General features: G+C 46.7%; 1 protein-coding gene across 3 annotated transcripts in view; it reads left to right on the top strand.

Moving 5' to 3' along the window:
- Positions 1-18,461, top strand: part of LOC119167701 (uncharacterized) — a 70,435-nt gene that overhangs the window by 16,774 nt on the left and 35,200 nt on the right. For 2 of the 3 annotated variants that reach the window (XR_012884104.1, XM_075865872.1), the window contains exon 1: positions 6,567-6,581. Coding sequence is in view for 1 of the 3 variants with exons in the window: in XM_037419225.2 (XP_037275122.2) it covers positions 3,385-3,495 (111 nt within the window). In the remaining 2 variants the exon portion in view is untranslated. Of the gene's footprint in view, positions 1-3,384; positions 3,496-6,566; positions 6,582-18,461 lie in introns of those variants that run through there. The other variant, XM_037419225.2, reaches the window with a different exon arrangement.

Below are 18,461 nucleotides of genomic sequence, written 5' to 3'. Positions count from 1 at the left end.
CGTTCGCTTTGGTCAAGTGACTTTCTGACCATTTTTAGCGATTGGGCATCTTCTGAACCTTCTAAGCCTAGATGTTCATTTTGGCTTGTAGCATCAACAAGCGCAAGCAGCGTCGTACATGATTCGGGTCTAAATACTGCAAGTTTCATGCCACCTGGCAGAATTGCAGGCTCCATGGAACTGTTCATTGTCCACACACCTGCCCGTCCATCAACGACTGACACTATACAATGGGGAATGAGAATGTTCTTTTTCAGGCATGCCGATGGAATCAGTTCGAGCGTGGCTTCAAACGTGCCACAGTTGTTGCTGGGACATGTCACGAGAACACACACAGCAGAAAATGCAGGAACGACTGTGTCCACGGAGACGAAAAATATGCGTTCCTCCGGACAGGAATTTTCCAAGAGCGCCATTGGAAAAGTACCGTGTATAGAAAGATGCCTACTTCTGCAGTATACAGTTGCCCCACACTCACACAAGAAGTCAATACCCAAGATAACGTCATGTGTAGGCCGCGGAATAACCACAAACTCTGTGCAAAACACCTTGCCACACAGCGAGACGTCCACAGCACAATATCCCACCGGACACCACACGTCACCACTTACACCACGAAATGTCACCCCACGGTTCAGGCAAAACATCTCTTTTGGTCCTAGCAGGTTCTTAAAATTTACACTCATCACCGAGACTGTCACACCTGTATCAACAAGTGCCATAGTAGCCACTCCATCGACAACTACATGAACTTTGTTCTTCAACATAAACGCTGACGGGGGTATATCTGTAGATAGCACCTGTGATCTCACGGCCTCACCCCCACTGGCCGCACCGACTAGTTTTCCGGCAGCGGTGTACGTGCGCGTCACCGTGGCGACGGCGATCGTGGAGCACGGGGTGGTGGCTTCAAACTTCGATCAGAGGCCGGCGAGGGGTAGCGTGACCCGGTAGGTGCGCGTGGTTTCCGTTACGTGGAGAGCGGATGGTCGAAAGGTTGGTGAGACATGTGCCAAGACTGTCGCTGATATGGGCGGTGGTCACAAAAACGTGCGATGTGACCCGGGACGCCACAGTTGTAGCATACCGCAATTGGTCGAGGGGCACGTGGCTCCTCAGAGTAACGACTCCTCTCGGAAGGCATGGGATAGTGGTGCCGCCCTTCAGGGGCACTGTAGGCAGGCGATGTTGGGTAAACAGGCGGGCGAAAACTTCGTTCGTAGTTTGGAGGTGGTTGACAGAGAATCCAGCCTACCGTGTGCCTTGATATTCATAAGCGTCTGCTGCGTTGATCGATGGTTGCCATAGTGGAAGAGAAACAGGAGTCCGCACACGTTCTGCTTCGCTTACGTACACATCTTGAAAATCGCTGGGGCGATGATAGGGTCTGACATCGAAGCAGCTCTTTGACGATCTGCCGTATGGTCAAAGCAAGGTCGTTAGGCGGCACTGTTTCAACACTAGCCACAGTGGGGACGTTGGACAGGCGGCCGAATTTCGGAAAAATTCGTCGCATATTGAGGGATTCAAAGGTATGACAATCACATCCGACACAGAGTTCAAGCAGTCTTTCTCAATTAAGAAATTGTACACGTCTTCGGCTATACCCTTGAGAACGTGTCCAACCTTGTCTTCTTCAGACATCCTCCCGTTCACGATCCTGCACAGCTTCAATATTTCTTCAATGTATGTCGTACATGTTTCTCCTGGAAGCTGTGCCCTCTGAGACAATGTCTGCTCCGCACGTTTCTTCTTTGCGTCCGAATCACCGAAGCACTTCTGCACTTCTTCAACAAAATGTTCCCAAGTCGTGAACATGTCCTCGTGGTTCTCTGACCACTTGAGGGCGGTGTCAGTTAACGAGAATACAACATGATTGAGCTGTTCGTTCGAGTCCCAGCCATTGCTTCTGCTCACCCGCTTGTAGTTCTTGAGCCGCACGTTGACGTCTTCTCCCGAGATCCCGCCAAAGTTTGGTGGCACTCTGTAGTACAGCACGGAACCAATCTGAGTTGTCCTCGAAGCGTTGGATGGCTGCTCTTGGGCCATTACAATTGGCGAAGGTGGAAGTCCGGCGAGGCGGCGGCTGCGACGAAGTCTTGGTAGTCAAGCTCCCGTCTTTGGGTTCGTCCTACCCAGCACCTTCCACCAAATTGTTACACAAGGTAAGGTAACTTAATGGGGTTTTTTGATGGGCCCTGAGTCCGCGATCACAGTATAATGATGATGATCCCCACCGCCATGGCTCGTACCCACTCAGGGGGACCACAGTGGAAGCAACCTCGTCTTCCTTCTCTAACCGCGCTTCCCTTGTTTTTCCTGGTAGTGATACTTCGTATCAATATATTGCTAGTGTTTGTACTTAATCGCTTAGGCATCATGTGTAAGCCCAAATTTAATGCAGTTAGGCGTTAAAGAACGCACGTCGGAGTGCTTGCCTCGAGCTCGATGTCATGCTCGCTTCCATTTCAATTGCAGCACACTGAAATAACTGAAACAACTTTTACGTTGTACGCACAGTTCGCTTTGATGAGCTTCCTACTTTTCTGAAGCGAGGTGCGATTCACGGAAGAATCATTCTAGGCTCTTGATTTTCAAGGAACTGCGTCTCAAGATCAACAAAACAGGAGGGCCTATGCACGTTCGCTTGCGGACGGCCCTCCTTGCACTACCCATTTATGGCTAGCACGTCGATGGAGGTGCTGGTGACGGCGTTTCTCGCAGTGCCGCCTTGGCATAGTGTGACGTCTATTGGCGGTGCCGCGAGAAAAGCGAGACAAAAATAAACATGTCAAAGCGCGCACGCCCACCTGCTAGCTGCCGGCTCCCGGCTTGTCTTGACACACAGAGAGAGGAAAAGTTATGAGTGAGGAGGCTCCTTAAATGTGAAGGAAAGGAGGAAAAACAGACGCTTATTGACGGTTTGCTTGTGCGGGAGCCGGAGGCAGCGACAAAAATAGCCCAGCGAGCAATTGGGTCGGCGGCAGAAATTCTACGACGCTCGGTGGGAGAAAGAGAGAAAAACGGCATCTCGCAAGTGGTGGGTGGCGCGCGGCAGCGTGTTCGTATACCCTTAGCTAGAAAGGTACATTAAAAATTTTGTTCTGAAGCGTGGGAGGCTGCGATCTCCCAGCCGGACCTGGTCGAGCAGCGTCAACTCGTCGCTCGAGCTCGGCGGGCTGTCCAAGCCAGAGGGTTCCTGGAATAAGGCACCCTCCCACCTTCACTCACAAGCTTCTTTCAATAAATGTTGTTTCTCTCTCTCTCTGCCCGAGAAAAAAATTCCAGTCGAAAAAGGATATACGTCGCATCATACTGCTTCAGCTGTAAACAACAAAATTACAAAAAATGTGACGTAACAACCAGGACGATACGCTCTTGCAGGTCGAGAACGGCATTAAGCACCACCTGAAACTCAAAATCCAGCCAACACGTATAGGCACACCGGCCTGCAGCCAACGCAACGCCCACACGGTACTCAGCGTTCACCCACAGGTAAGTACCTACACCTGGAACTCCAATGAAAATCAGCGCAGGCTGGCTCACTCAAAAAACCGATTCAAAATCAGATTTAATAAATTGGTATCACGCGATGCTCAGTTCTCACGTTCCTTGGGCAACGGTAGCTTGTTTTTTAGCAAGGCGCTTATCCTTACCATATTTTAGATGCGAAGCAGTTCATGGTCGAGTTCAATGCGGCGTGCCGGTGGTGTGGCCACTTTTACTGCGCTTTATCGTCTCCTCCCCTCTCTATACAACGCCGACGCAGGCAGTGTCTGCCAGTGAGTTTCTTGATTACAAAAAAAATGACTGCTCGCGCTAAACAATCGACCTCCAAGGAAGTGTCAAAGGGGAGATTTCTCCTATGCGTTGTCGAGCAATAAGAAATCGCAGTGCGCGCACAAACTAAAAATATACTGAACTGCTGGACCCTGTGTCCAAACGGAGTCTCAGTAACGTTAAAAGTTGGGCGAGTTCGTGATAGTTCATGTTTACTTATGAATCAGCGCACGGAGGCAAGCACAGAAGAAACAAAAGCGACACTGCTGCACTCGCAACTAGTCTATTTCGCAGCAAAAACACGGTTAATATACAACATGATAGTGTACCTTTAATGCCAAAGTAGGCCAGAAACAGGCCGGAGATCGCGCAGTTGGGGAATATGGCATCTGTTCTAGAAATGCCTGGGGAAAATTCTTAGCGGAGTTCACAGAACGTAATGAAATAACTAACAGATCTTCAATACCTTCTTTAGAAAACGGGCTTACCGTAAGTGGACGTGGCGAAGTCCTAATGGTGAAAGTAAAAATGAAGTAGACTACATTCTGTGTGCACACCCAGACATTGTACAGGCTGTAGAAGTAGCTGGCAAGATCCAGTGCAATGATCACAGATTGGTAGGAGCTCGCATTCACTTACATTTAAATAAGTAAAGACAGAAACTGATACGTAAAAAAACAACTAATGAACGAGCGGTGGGAAGGAAAATACGGAAATGCAGAGTTTTTCTTCAGGAATTTTCTCCCCATTCTTCAACTCTACAAATCCATCAGTGACGGCATTATTATCAGATTTCGGTGCCGCTTGCACACAGGATACCTGGTGAGTTTGACTCACTCCGTTCCGACATGCATCTGCTTTGTGCCCAGTCTGACCACACTTAAAACATTTCACTACCGTAGGGCTCGTAAAGATCGTTCGACAGTTTTTCGCGCGATGACCCACTCGGTTACACAGAAAACATCGCTGCATGCTCTCTGGTGCACGCTTCTTTTCTTCAGGAGCCAATTTCTTCGAATCATCGGGACAATCCTTCTTGACCTTGGCCAAATTAGTTCCTCCTTGCGCTTCTAAGAATTGATCAGCCAATTCAAGCATTCCTTCAAATGACTCCACCTTCCTCTCTTTCAAATACAGCGACAGGCTTGGGTGGCAACTAGTAAGAAATTGTTCTTTAATTAGCAGCTCTCTAAGATCATCGTACTCCTGTGCTGTCCCTGAAAGTTCAATCCATCTGTCGAAATAATGGCAAAGTCGGGCGGCATACTGCGTAGCTGTCTCACCATCAGCTGGCTTTCCTGTCCGAAATCTGTCCCGGAATCCTTCCACAGTGAATCTAAATCGCTTCAACAAAGCAGCTTTCACTTTTGCATAGTTGGCTGCATCGGTCGGCGTCAGCCTACCGTACACACTGAGCGCTTCACCACTCAAGCAGGTACTTAAAGCAGTTGCCCATTGATGTTCCGGCCAATTCTGGCTCTTCGCAATCGTCTCGAATCGGTGAAGGTACGCGTCTAGGTCGTCCTTCCTTTCATCAAACGCTACGAGCAGCTTGCTTGGGTTCAAGCGGAAGCCGTGATCTTCCCGTTCGCTGCTTTCAACTCTAGCTTGGACGGGAGTTTCACTTCGCTGTTGCAAACGGAGCCGCTCGAGTTCCATCTCGTGCTGCCGCTGCCGCTCCCTTTCAGCCATCTGCGCTTCTCTTTCTTCTCTCGCCCTCTCAGCGGCCAGGTTTTCTCTCTCCAGCTCCAACTTCAACTGCTGTTCTCTTTCTTCTTTCAGCTGTCGCTCCTTTGCCTCTCTTTCTTCTTTCGCCCTTTCAGCTGCCAACCTATCTCTCTCCACCGCCTGTTTCTCCTTCTGGCTTACCCACTTCCGTAGTTCGGCGCCAGAAAGACCCATCTTCTCACCAAGAGATACTAACTTTTCGAGATCCATGGTGTCTCGCAACTCGCAAATAAAACCTTGCCGCGTGCAAAAAGTATCTGCCTAAATCAGTCTATCGGAACACTCCCCTGCACTCGTTAACGAGAACACTGAACAACACTCAAAATCGTTCCGATAGCACTATCAACAACTCGAGGCTCTTTCCTACTACTTTGGACACACTGTGCACCAAAAGGTCCTGTATCGCGGACGCCAGATTAATTGTCACACATGTCCCGTTTATTAGGGAGGCGATCGCCGGGCTAATTCCAAGAGCCGAAGTATCGGCCCCCCGAACCGCACCACGAAAGCGTGGACAATTTAGAAGTGGTCCTTATTGGTGCGCCAGCGGACGCCGGCTGTGGCCCAAAGAACAAGACAGAGCCGAGAGTTGATGAACAAACAAATTATATTCTCAATAATGGCAGATCGAAAATAATACACAAAAATGCACACTCCACGATAGTTACATACAATACGTCACCAATCAGACAACGTACTACACAGTACAATCAGCCACACTCAAAACAACTGACTCAGACAACAATACGCACTACAATGCAGTCGCATGCATTGAACAACCAAGACACTTAAGGACTAAAGAGATAGAAAACCTATTCAGTCCAAAGTCCTTGGAACAAAAGTCTGAATGATACTCTTCCGAGAATCACTCACTCAAAGTCCAGCGTTGTTGTCGTTCCGTAGTTCTCGAAGTTTCTCTTCCAGGAAACCTCGCGTCCTCAAATGGCCACTCTCCAAGCTTCAAACTTCTTCGCCGGAAATTCGTCGGCTTCACACACGCAGCTGTTGCCCGCGTCTTCGCTCGATAGCGGTAAACACACGCTCTTGCCTGTAGCTCGAGCCTTCACCCACAGGTGGAATTCCTCTCTATCTCCTGCTTCGTCACTACGAACGAAACCTTCGCCGACTACACGGCGGAATCCCTACGCGCTCTGGCGTTAACTTCCGTCACCTCCTGATTTCTCGTCTCGGCTGCTCGGTTAAATACCTTGCGCGCGACTTTCCAGATGTTTCTCGTCATTTCGTCGGCGCGATACGCAGCGAAAGCTGGGGAGAGGTGCGAGACGGTTCGACTGCCCTCTCCGGCGGATGATTCACTCGGTCTGACCCCGCCTCTTTCGTTCTAGAATAATCGCGGTCTTGCTGGGCCGCCGATGTGGGGTGAGGAGGATCGTCTGCGAAGCCGTGCTTCTGCGGGGAGAGCGCGCGCCCGGGAGCCCTGGATGTTTGCTTTCTTTTTTTTTCCTTTTTACCTCGCGGCGTTTCTGCCGCCCGTTGTCGCAAGGATTTGGCGGCGCGCTCTTGTTTAGCGCTCGTTCTGTGACAATAGATGTAATAGCTAAAAGAATTAAGGTGACATTACAGTTCAATCAACTAAAGGACCCAGCAGGATTTCGTACAGGCCGTCACAATATGGTACAGAATGGCACAATGTACCATATTATCAATAAGGTAATAGAGAAATGCGCCGAATACAACCAACCACAATACATAGCCTTAATAGATTACAAGAAGGCGTTTGACTCAGTCGAGACATCAGCAGTAACACAGGCACTACAGAATTAGGGAATCGAAGAACCCTACATAAACATACTAGAAGACATCTACAGTGAATCCACCACCACCATAGTGCTCCATAAAGAAAGTGACAGGATCTCAATAAAGAAGGGTGTAAGGCAGAGAGACAATCTCTTCTATGCTATTTGCCGCGTGTTTACCGGAGGTTTTTAGGACCCTAGATTGAGAAGAGCTAATAATAATAGTTCATGAACAGTATCTTTGTAACCTGCCATTTGCTGATGACATTGCCTTGATGAGTATCTCAGGCAACGAATTACAACTTCTTATTACTGAAGTTGACACGGAAAGCAGAAGACTAGGCATGAAGATTATTATGCACAAAGCCAAAGTAATGGGCAACAGTATCCGAAAAAACTGTGATTCGCGATAGGTGGAGGGACGCTGGAAGTTGTAAAGGAATAAGTCGACTTTGGACAGGTAGTAACCGCGAAGCCGAACCATGAGACTGCAATAACTAGAAGGATAAGGATGGTGTAGATCACACTTGGCAAGCATTCTCAAATCAAGAAGAATAATCTGCCACCAACCCTGAAGAGGAAGGTACATAACAGCTGCATCTTGCCGGTACTTACCTACGGAGACGAAACCTGCAGGCTTACAAAGAGGGTTCAGCTTAAATTGAGGACGACAGAAAGAGCGATGGAAAGAAAAAAAATGATAGGTGTAACCTTAAAAACAAGAAGATAACAAGGTTGGTCCGGGAACAAATAGGGTTAAGGATATACTTGAAATCAAGAAGAAGAAATGGAGACGAGCAACACATAGGCATGATAATCGCTGGTCATTAAGGGTAACTGACAGGATCATCCACAGAAAGCAAACTCACGAAAGGGAGACAGAAAGCTAGGTGCACTCATGAGATTTAAAAATGCCCCCTTCTCCTCTCCGAAGGGAATCATGAGAAAATGCGAAGGCATTTCTTGCGGCCAAAGCGCACGGCGTAGCAATTTTAGTTTACCTTCACCAACTTCTGCCATCACCTTAAAAGACACCCAGCCAGCGAACAGTCGAGATTGAGGCGCGCGCTTCACTTCATCGAACGGGAGAGTGGGGCGCAGGGAGTAGAGAGAGTGAACGGCGAGAGAAGGAGCGGTGCAGCACCGCACCAGTCATTGTAGCTGATGGCCATATTGTCAGCGTCTTGTCAACACAAATGCTACACAAGCGCTGGTAGCACAAACGCGTTTCAAACGCATAGCGTTGAGGCGGTAGTAGGTAACGTTCAAGTCAAGGAGGTGGGGGTCCGGTTGCTAGAGGCGAGGATGAGCACGCATGCCCACAACTGTTGCTGACAGCTGCCAACGCCGAAGCGTGACATGGTGGGGCACGGAGGAACGAAAGATAGGAAAGGGCATGCCCAGCCAGCGCGCTACGTGAAAAGTGTTCGCGATTCAGTTCAGACTAGCACGTTGGATCGACGTGTTTTTTGAGTAATCCCCATTGACTGCGCAGATAAGTGGTTTTGTATGTTTTGAGCTTGCCTTTATAATTATTAAGGCAGCAGTTAAAATTTTTGTAGCACTTTTTACATTGTATGGCTTCTCCGGGGGTCAGTCACCAGGTATTTACTAGTTTGTGCGTGTGTGTGTTTGTTTCTTTGTGTTTTTTCTCTTGCCACTCCGTGGGGGAGTTGCACGTACATTGAACACGCAATTTTTTGTAGTAGAACTTAGACTTTCTCTTTTTCGCAGGACAGGGTTTGTGTTTTGTAATTATCGAGTGAGACAAGTTATAAGAACGATAAGTGTCATAAAGACATGGTTAAAATGCTGTAAAAAGTTCAGCATGCGATGTGGGTTTGAAAATGGACCCAAGTGCGAAAGCAAAGGAAGAGGAAGCTGACGCGAAGTGTAGGGAATGTGAGGTCGAGGAAAAAATGGAGAAAACGATGGTTGCCCAGAGTGAACTGCTGATGAGAATCACCGAGCTGGAGACTGCATTGGCGGCAGTGGAAGAGAAAACGAGGGCAATAGGAGAAAGGCTGAAGTCCGCCGAAGGAGCACTAGCTAAGGGGAACAAAGGAGCGGCCGACGGAGAGAACAGTAGGGCACCAGCAACCAGAACGGCGGAGAAGAAAGAGCAAGCAAGGTTGAAAAAAAAAAGTTCAGCCGGGTCAATCGTCGCAAGGCCCAGCTTCAGCGAAGTAGTGGTGGGCGTAGGAGGGGACAAAGCACTTGGCGTCACAGGTGCACGTAACCCCCAGGTGCAGGACGCTCCAGCTGAAAATTCACATCATGTGATAATCGCCGGGCACTCGAATTTAAATCGATGCGCAGAAGCAATCAAAGAGAGGGTAAGAGGTGACAAGAGGGTTGCAGTAGGGACATTCCCAGGACGCAAGCTGGAAGCAGTCATTAGGTAAGCGAGCACAGCACTCAAAACTACAGCTGATATACGAAACCTCGTGGGAATTTCTGGAGGTTTAAACGATGTCTTGAATGAAGATAGGGCAGGACTAGCAACCAAACTGGTGAAAGAGGTCGATGACATGCGCACCACTTCTCCTCAGGTGCAGGTAGTGATATGCACGATACCGGAGGTACTGGTGCGTGACGGCAACCTGCAAAGCGCGCTTGTCAACGCAAACCAAGGGATATGGCGGATGAGTCGAGAGAAAGGTTTTGAGGTAGTGAAAATAAAGAGAGAGGTGCATAGGTGGGGTGGTCTTCAACGAGACACAATTCATTTCGATGTGCGGCTAGGTCACGAGGTGGGTGGGCGACTTGCAGGACGTGAAGTGGCTTTTTTGAGGGGCACACGGACGCTTCGGAGTGCGTGATAGCTAGTAACGAGGAAAACAACCAGGGAGACTTTTTGACAGGTGGTATGGACAGATACGATCCCAAAGTGGCTCCAGTATCTAAGATAGGTAGAGTCCGGGGCAGAAATAGACGTAGCCACGAGCGCCGAGCCAATTCAGACATAGGGTATATTAATATGCAGGGTGGTAGAAGCAGGCTGAAGTGGGAAGAGATAGAAGAACAGCAAAGGGAGGAGAGGCCTGTGGTATACGGTTTTGTAGAAACACATCTTATGGACATTTAACAACCTCCTAACAATCCGGACTACGCGCGGGAATATTGTAATAGAACAAAAGGCAGCAGAAAGAGGGGGTCGTATTGGGGCATTCATTCATATAAGTACAGACTGGCAAAAGGTTAAGCAGGAGTGCAAGGAACATTTATGGCTAAAAGGAAAAGTGGCAAGTCAAATCGCGCTCCTTGGTTTGGTGTACTTGAGGAAGGGAGCAAAGGCCAGAGAGGAAAGCCAGGCAATAGTAGAGTGTATATCAAAGGAAATTGAGGAGTTAAAAGGACAGTGTGAGATCATTATACTAAGAGATATGAATGCGCACATAGAAGATATAAATGGGTATACCGACCCAACAGGTAAAATGATCACGGATATGTGTGAAAGGCTTGATTTGATCATTTGCAACAGTACCGAGAAGTGTGAGGGGAAAATAACATGGGAGGTAGGAAAGCTGCAGTGCACGATAGATAACACACTGATGTCACATGGGGTGTATGATAACCTCAGGGGAATGCACTTAATTAAGGTAGCTCCAGAAGTCTCGGTAGCCATCACAAACTTATCAAGCTAAGTTTTGGAAGCGCAGTGAAAGTGGGAAGAAGGGGAGATGAGCAACTACAGGAAGAATTTTTATTCAGAAAGGCAAATAGAAATAGCCACTAAACAAATTCACCTTGGATAATAAAACAGTGTGGACATACATGTATCTAATTAGACTATTAGAGCTAGATCTTGCTAAGGCACGTGACAAGTCACCCCGGGAAAGCAGACACATACCCAAGAGTTGGTGGGATGAAGAAGTTAAGAGAGACATATCAAAACATCAGGAAGCCTTTAGGGAACACAGACATGCTAAGCAGTGGGGTTAACCGACAGATGATGTTGAAAGAAAATGGGAAATCTTTCTAAGCTGTAGACGGGATGCATCCTTTCTGATCAATGACACGATTAGAATAAAGGGGGCTAAGTGGCTGGCAGAAGTACATGAAAAGAATAGAAGGACAGCTGCAAAATTTTGGAACGATCTAAGCTCCCTAAGAAATGAGACGAGCCTAGAGCAAAAGTTTATAACTACAGCTCAAGGTGATAGGCTAGAAGGGGACGAAGCTATTGAATATATAGGAACAAGGACGACAGAAAAAATTCAACAAAGTGATGCACCACAATAGACAAGGATGAATCAAGTGGCGCAATGGCTCCATTTTCAGAACGAGAGTGGGAAAGGGCTGAGAAGAGGGTTCCTAGTAGAACATCAACAGGCCCAGATGGCGTCCCAATTATGCTGATAAAGACATTCGGTGCGAAGTCTATGAAGACTTTGAGAGAGGTTGTGAGCAAAATAATAATGAATGATGAAGTCCCCGATGAATAGAAACTCAGCAGTATGAGCATGATCTATAAAGGAAAGGGGGACAAAGCTGACATAAACAACTACCATCCTTTAAATGTGTCATCAGTGGTCTACAGGCTGGCGATGCCGATTATAAAGGAAAGAGTGCAGGCATGGATAGAGGATGATGGGATGCTGGGGGAACTGCAGAATGGGTTTCGGAAACACAGGAGGTTGAAAGAAAATCTGTTCTCACTAACGCAGTGCATCGAAATAGCAGAAGAGGAACACAGGCCCCCGTGGCTAGAATTTTTGGATATCGAGGGAGCGTACGATAGCGTGGTTCCAGAGGAATTGTGAGGAATACTGGACACACTGGGTGTGAAAGATGGAGTCACAAATCTTTTAAAGGATCTCTACAAAGGTAACAAGGCAGTTATAAAGTGGGAAAAACAGGTATCCAAGCGTGCAGAGGTAAAACGGGAACTTATGCAGGGGTCTCCTCTGTCACCCTTGTTATTCATGATGTACCTACAAAGATTAGAGGCCAAATTAAAAGGAAGTAGACTTGGCTTCAACATCTCTTTCGTCAAACAAGGAAACCTCATTGAAAAGGCACTACCAGCATTGATGAACGCAGATGACTTGGGGCTAGTGGCCGACAACAAGGAAGATTTGCGGAAACTGATGGACATCTGCGTTAATGAGGGAGATAGGTTTGATTTCAGATTCAGGAAGGAAAAATCATCAGTCATGATTTTTAATGATAATGAAGGAAGTGAGCTTAGGATACAGAAGGTCACGCTAGAAATAACAGATAAATACAAATATCTGGGCGTATGGATAAGCAATGGGACCGAGTACTTAAGGGAACAGAAAATATACGTAACGACTAAAGGTAACAGGAATGCAGCAGTGATGAAAAATAGTGCATTGTGGAATTACATTAGGTATGATGTTGTGCGAGGAATATGGGAATGGGTCATGGTTCCTGGTCTGATTTTCGGCAATGCGGTCTTGTGCATGAGATCAGAAGTTCAAGCAAGATTAGAAATTAAGCAACGTGGAAAAGGTAGGCATGTCTTAGGAGCTCACGGGAATACCCCAAATCAGGGAGTACAAGGTGATGTGGGATGGACATCGTTTGAGGGCAGGGAATCTAGCAGCAAGATAAAATTTGAGAAGCGATTGAGAGAAATGGGGGAGGAGTGTTGGGCTAGGAAGGTATTCAGCTACTTGTACATAAAAAATGTTGATAGAAAATGGAGGAAGCGCACCAGAAATTTGCCTCGTAAATACTTATAAAACAGCAGGGGGCCAAACAAAACCAATTATTGGTTAAGAAGAAGGTCAAGGAAGCTGAGACCAATATGTGGAGCATCGCATGATTAAAAAGTCCGCATTAGAGATCTATCGAACTTTTCAGCAGGAAATCACCAAGGAAAGGATCTATGACAATACTTGGGGTAGTTCTCTATTGTTTGAGGCCAGGACGGGAGTATGGCAAACCAAGACATACCGGGCCAAATACGAAGGGGTAGACACGGTATGCAGTATGTGTGGAGAAGAGGAGGAAACTGCCGAACACTTGAGAATGTTCTGTAAATGGCTTCAATCTATAGTTCACGATGATGGCACAGAGTTTTTCAAAGCACTTGGGTTTGGGGGCAGGGAGGGCAAAATAGACTTTAAGCGGGTACAATTAATTAGAAGGAGGTTATCTGATTGGTGGCTAAAGTCAAGGCACGAGTGAAAATAAACCCTTCACTGCAAAGTACGAGTCCTCAACCTCACTATGTAAAGAAAAATTAATAAATCTAGTTTTTGGTTCACTAAGCATTACGGCTTGGTGGCGTTAGCCACCGCCTGATCGAAAGGGTACCGCCATATCAATGCATCCATCCATCGTAAAGGAAATGACATCATGGCGGCCATATTCACTGGTCACAGTGGCAGCGTATCTATGGTTACGTGTTGTGTAATGTAGTCCACGTTTTTAGATTCGGTCAGTTGGGAAGGAGCGCGCACCCGCCATGCCACGAAAACGGCCTCAGCCCGTATCACGCGAAGCGGCGGCGCTGTGGTCGCGTTAATGTTAAAGTCCCTCTACTTCGTAAAAGTAGCGCAAACTGCTCTCCCCTCCGCCGCCTCATCTCCTGCGCGCCTTTCGCGAGCGACGGTGGCACCCCCTCGAACGCTCCATGTGGATGCGTGAAGCTTTCAGGATGGTTGCGGGCTGGCGCTGCCACTTTTTTCACAGCCTTTCTAGTCCAGCCGTGGCCGCGTGCTATGTCTCGCATACGGCTGTGTGTAATAATTCTTTTTATTTTTGCGTTCATTTTCCCAGTTGGTGTGGGTGTGCGCACCATCTAACTCTCTATAGTGCGCCAGGAGAGCTGCAAACGATGTACAATTTGTAGCAAACTGCACGCCGTTCAAGGTTCGAAGCGTAGCATTTTCTTGTATATCTGGCGCGGATATCGGTAACTGGGTTTACTTAAAAAAGGTTGAGATAAAATACTGTAAACACGACGCGCTATTTATTGCATCGGTAAGAAATATTTACGTGGCAGCTGTGATGTCAAGCCACGCCGTTTGGGAAGGAATAGTTCGTGTGAACTATCTCTATCATACATAACTTCAGCAATGTCTGCAATTCCTATGAAAGTGTTCCATCAATACTTCATGACGTTTCACATATGTTATTTCTCCTGCCCGCTGCGGTGATGTATCGGCGCTCACCTGTTGACCCGAAGGTCGCGTGTTCGGTCCCGGCAATTCAATAGAGGTGAAATGCTAAAGGCCCGCGTACTGTGCGATGTCAGTGCACGTTAAAGAACGCCAGATGGCCAAGTTTTCCAGAGCCCTACGGCGCGCCTCATAATCATATCGAGGACTCGTAAAACAACATGTATCATTATTATCTCCTTTGTCTGCCTGCCCAATGGCGTGTGCTCGCATGCGCCGTTCTGGGATGTTTGTCCTGTGCGGAACAGCTTGCACCCATTGTCGTATGCATTATATGTTAACTGACAATAAATAAAGTTATTAAACCATATGTTTTCTGCCAATAGTAAGAGGGAAGAAAGTTTTAAAACCAATATGTTAAAACCAACGACAATAACCCCGTCGTTCTATTGAAGCGCCAAATTTCAAACAGATATCTTCAGTGGCTGCAGCTCGAATAAAAATTCCACTTAACGAGCATACATTTCTGAAACATGTTTTTATTTCCGTACTTTTGTGCAATACGAAATGTTTTGCAAAAGTATAGCACAGGTGATATATGTCAGTTAGGCTTATTACACAAAAAATGAAACAAAAACTACAAAAAAATTTCATATTCTTAAACTTGACCCCGCAAAAGAGAAACAACAAAAAAAAGACAGAGCAAAAATTCAAAGATGCAACATGAACTAACAATGAATATCACAGAGTTATAAAATGCGGTGGGCTGACATTCTTTTGCAGTAAGAACTTGGTAAAATGGCAGACAATGAAACAGTGTAGCCTGCACTGAACATTTGTGCTTTAGACAGCAAAAGCACCAGACGGTTATTGCAAAGACAGCAAATGCGTATGTTCCCACATTGCCTCCACATATCACAAAATAATAATGTAAGCACATGCACGAGAAAAACTAGGTGCTAGACACTGTCATGTAACAAGGATTATCTTTAGTCATGTTGTGAAAACAGATGAAGCAAAAGTCTCATAAAACTTTCATTCTGCTAAGTTGAGGCCGCATATAACGACCAGCACAGTTCTTCAACACAGTGAATGTGCCGTCTCCCTAAGCGCGTTCTACCTGGAATTATTTTACATTAGTAGTAGCATCTAAAGGGGCATCTGCTGCAACTACCGCAGCGTTTTGAAACTTATGCGCTGAATGTTTGACGCGCTAATTCATGATGACACGTCGGCCGATGAGCCGCGGTCCCTCTGAAATAAAGCCTCTCCATGTTCCGAATTTGCAGAAAGTTCTTACTGTCACCCAGAAGTGGTTCGCGAAATTACACAGTATGATGGAGGAGCTGCACGTAAATGCATGGCCTTCGATGAACTCTGCGCGCAGTTTTTTTTTTTTTGCTATCGCATTTTCATTCTGACGCTTGCTCTGTCTTCGCCCTTTCATCCGCATATTACAGTGAAAGGTTAGTAGAATGTGTGAAACACAACCTAGTGTTGCAGTGCATGACACTAGTTCTTACAGAGTTAATAATATGCGGGCCAAAACCGCGACATGATTATGAGGTACGCCATACTGGGGGGCTCCGGAAATTTCGACCATCTGGTGTTCAAGACAGTCCCTTGCTCGAGCAAGTGACTGTCTTGGTGCATGACAAATTCCACAAACTTTTCCGTTACATTGAATAAGTAATACACCACATATGTCACACGGCAAAGCAAGGTGCCTGTCAAGAGTAAAAACGCACGAGCACTTGCCTCACAAAGCCACGCCGATCTCGGCTCGAAGTTTACTCAACCTATTATGTGGAGCCCGACTTAGCGACGACCTGCATTCTCTTTTCCGCGCGGAATGACAAAAAACTTTTTCTCTTGGGTGTCACGGTTATGGCAGCCAAACACACAGCAACCCGGCATCGCGACAAAACGAGCGAGACGCACACATGCGCTTCACAATTCGTGCACTTCGCATCGGGCGAATACACAGCAAATGGCACGTTGGAGCCTTCAACATGGCGCCGAGAGGCGAAGGAAACGAAATACCGAGAAAAGGGGAGCACGCTACCACGTGACCGCAGCTGCACTATCAGAGGCGTGGAGAGGAGGAAGCGGCGTAGATCAAGAGAATGCTGTGCTTTTCCGAAGGTACAGTTTAGTTAAGGTCGATTCTCCGAGGTTCGTCTGCTACTGCTCCGCGTTGAACGGTGCAAAAAAGTCATATCTGAATCAACGCGAAGCCGTTAAGGCAATTTTGATACCGTTCTACTCATATCTAAGCAATATTCTCCTGCTTATGTTAATTTTGAATTTTTACAACCCGATATTTGGCTATGAGGAGCCAAATTGGAGTAGATTTCGTGGCTTTTAGTTGGGGTTGAGATCATGTGGAGACCTTTTGTTGCGCTTTTATATGTTGTTATTCGTTTCTCAAATAATTATATCAATTTACAATAATATTGACAACCGCCAATTATGCATTTGTGGGCTCATTATTTCGGGGGCTCTTTTTTGGCTAATCACTTCTGGCGGAGGATATAACCCTTTTTATTTTGGTCGAATCAGATTCACCACCGCCGTCCATCAAAGCCGCATGCGATTAGGTCTTGGGCTTTGCATGATACCTTGCTTTACACCGCAACCGGCTACTTTTAAAGCCGGTCATGCTTTATATACACCAATTAACTACTAACAAACTTGCATAATTTTACCTCCGCATTTACTTTAGAGTTTCCTCACGAAGGGAGTTACCTGACTTTAAAATAAGACGTTTTTTACCGCTGCAAAAAAAAAGGCTTGTAGTGGTGAAGGAGGAGGTACAAACAAACATGTACAAGTATAATGCATAGCCAGTACAGTTACATCTTCTGGTTGCAAACTTTATTTTCATGCAGCACCCTTTAAAGCGCCATGGCACCATTTGTTTACCAATGGCATCAGTTCCCCTTCACTCTACATCAGCTTCACTTTCTTTCGAACAGATGCAACACAGCCACCAGCAGTGAACTGTTTGCAAGCGTGTTTTGCTGCAAAATGCATGCGCAACACTATGTACATCTGCAGAAGTTCAGCAGTCAGAGTGTCTTTGTGTGTACAGCATCCAACTCCTTGCACACCACAGCACTTGAGCGAATCCAGGATGTCCCAGATGGTGTCCATGCAGAGGCTGTTTTCTTGCAGCATAGAAGAGATCTTGCTTTCAACGGCTCTAAACATGTTGAAAAGCGCCCATGATGGATATTTAAGGCATCCTTCCTTAAGTTCTCTCTTCAGTGTCAGAAAAGCTTTAGGGCACTGCGTATGCGATGACTGGATTTCAGTGATGCAGGCTGCGCACTTTTCATGCTTCAAGAAAGAGTGCACAAGATATCCACACAACTAGTACACAACGCAATCTTGTGCAGTCGGTGTGCTGTATGAATGGTCTGGCGCAGTGCAATTTTCGGCCGAAGCAGCCTTTGAAGAATTGTAGAGCTCCAACAGCTTCAACTTGATGTCATCTTGCAGCCGTTCATGTGTTGCCTGCCGTTCTTTCTTTCCTGCCTTCATCGTTTCTTGGACAGCAGCAAGCACGAGAGTTGGCTCTGGCACAACATTACCAACGATGCAAGTCTTAATAGGGGTGTACAGACTTAGAAGTTTGTGTATGTGTGAAAAGCTCACAATTGTCAAGTGGTCTTCATCCCCTCCGAAGGTTCTGGTGACTCCGAAGAATCTCTGAAAGACAGTGAAAATATGGTATGACGTCTGTTTCAGAGGCACAGTCCCGAAAATTTTCTTCCTGCAACACCATATATGTAACATTTTAGAAAGCTCGCTCATTGGTTACCTCCAAGGGATCATGGTTAAGTTTTTCAGTCAGAACGTAGTCTGCTCCTTCGGAAAGATCTCTGATGAGGTCTAGGACAGATGCCAGGGTTACCCGGAGAGACTCCATTGTGACTTGAGAGGCAAACATGACAGTTCCTTTCGTAATGTGGTTTTGTTCAGTCACGTTTACAAGGCGAAGGAATTCTGTAATGACCTGGAAGAGAAAAAGCATTTATATTCATTAGGAGTGCCTAGACAGATTATGAGGGTATTCTTTGCATACCTCAGTTTCTTT

The sequence above is a fragment of the Rhipicephalus microplus genome, chromosome 6, assembly GCF_043290135.1.
Source record: "Rhipicephalus microplus isolate Deutch F79 chromosome 6, USDA_Rmic, whole genome shotgun sequence".
NCBI classification, from domain to species: Eukaryota; Metazoa; Arthropoda; class Arachnida; order Ixodida; family Ixodidae; genus Rhipicephalus; species Rhipicephalus microplus.
This window is presented reverse-complemented; position numbering and strand designations above follow the sequence as displayed.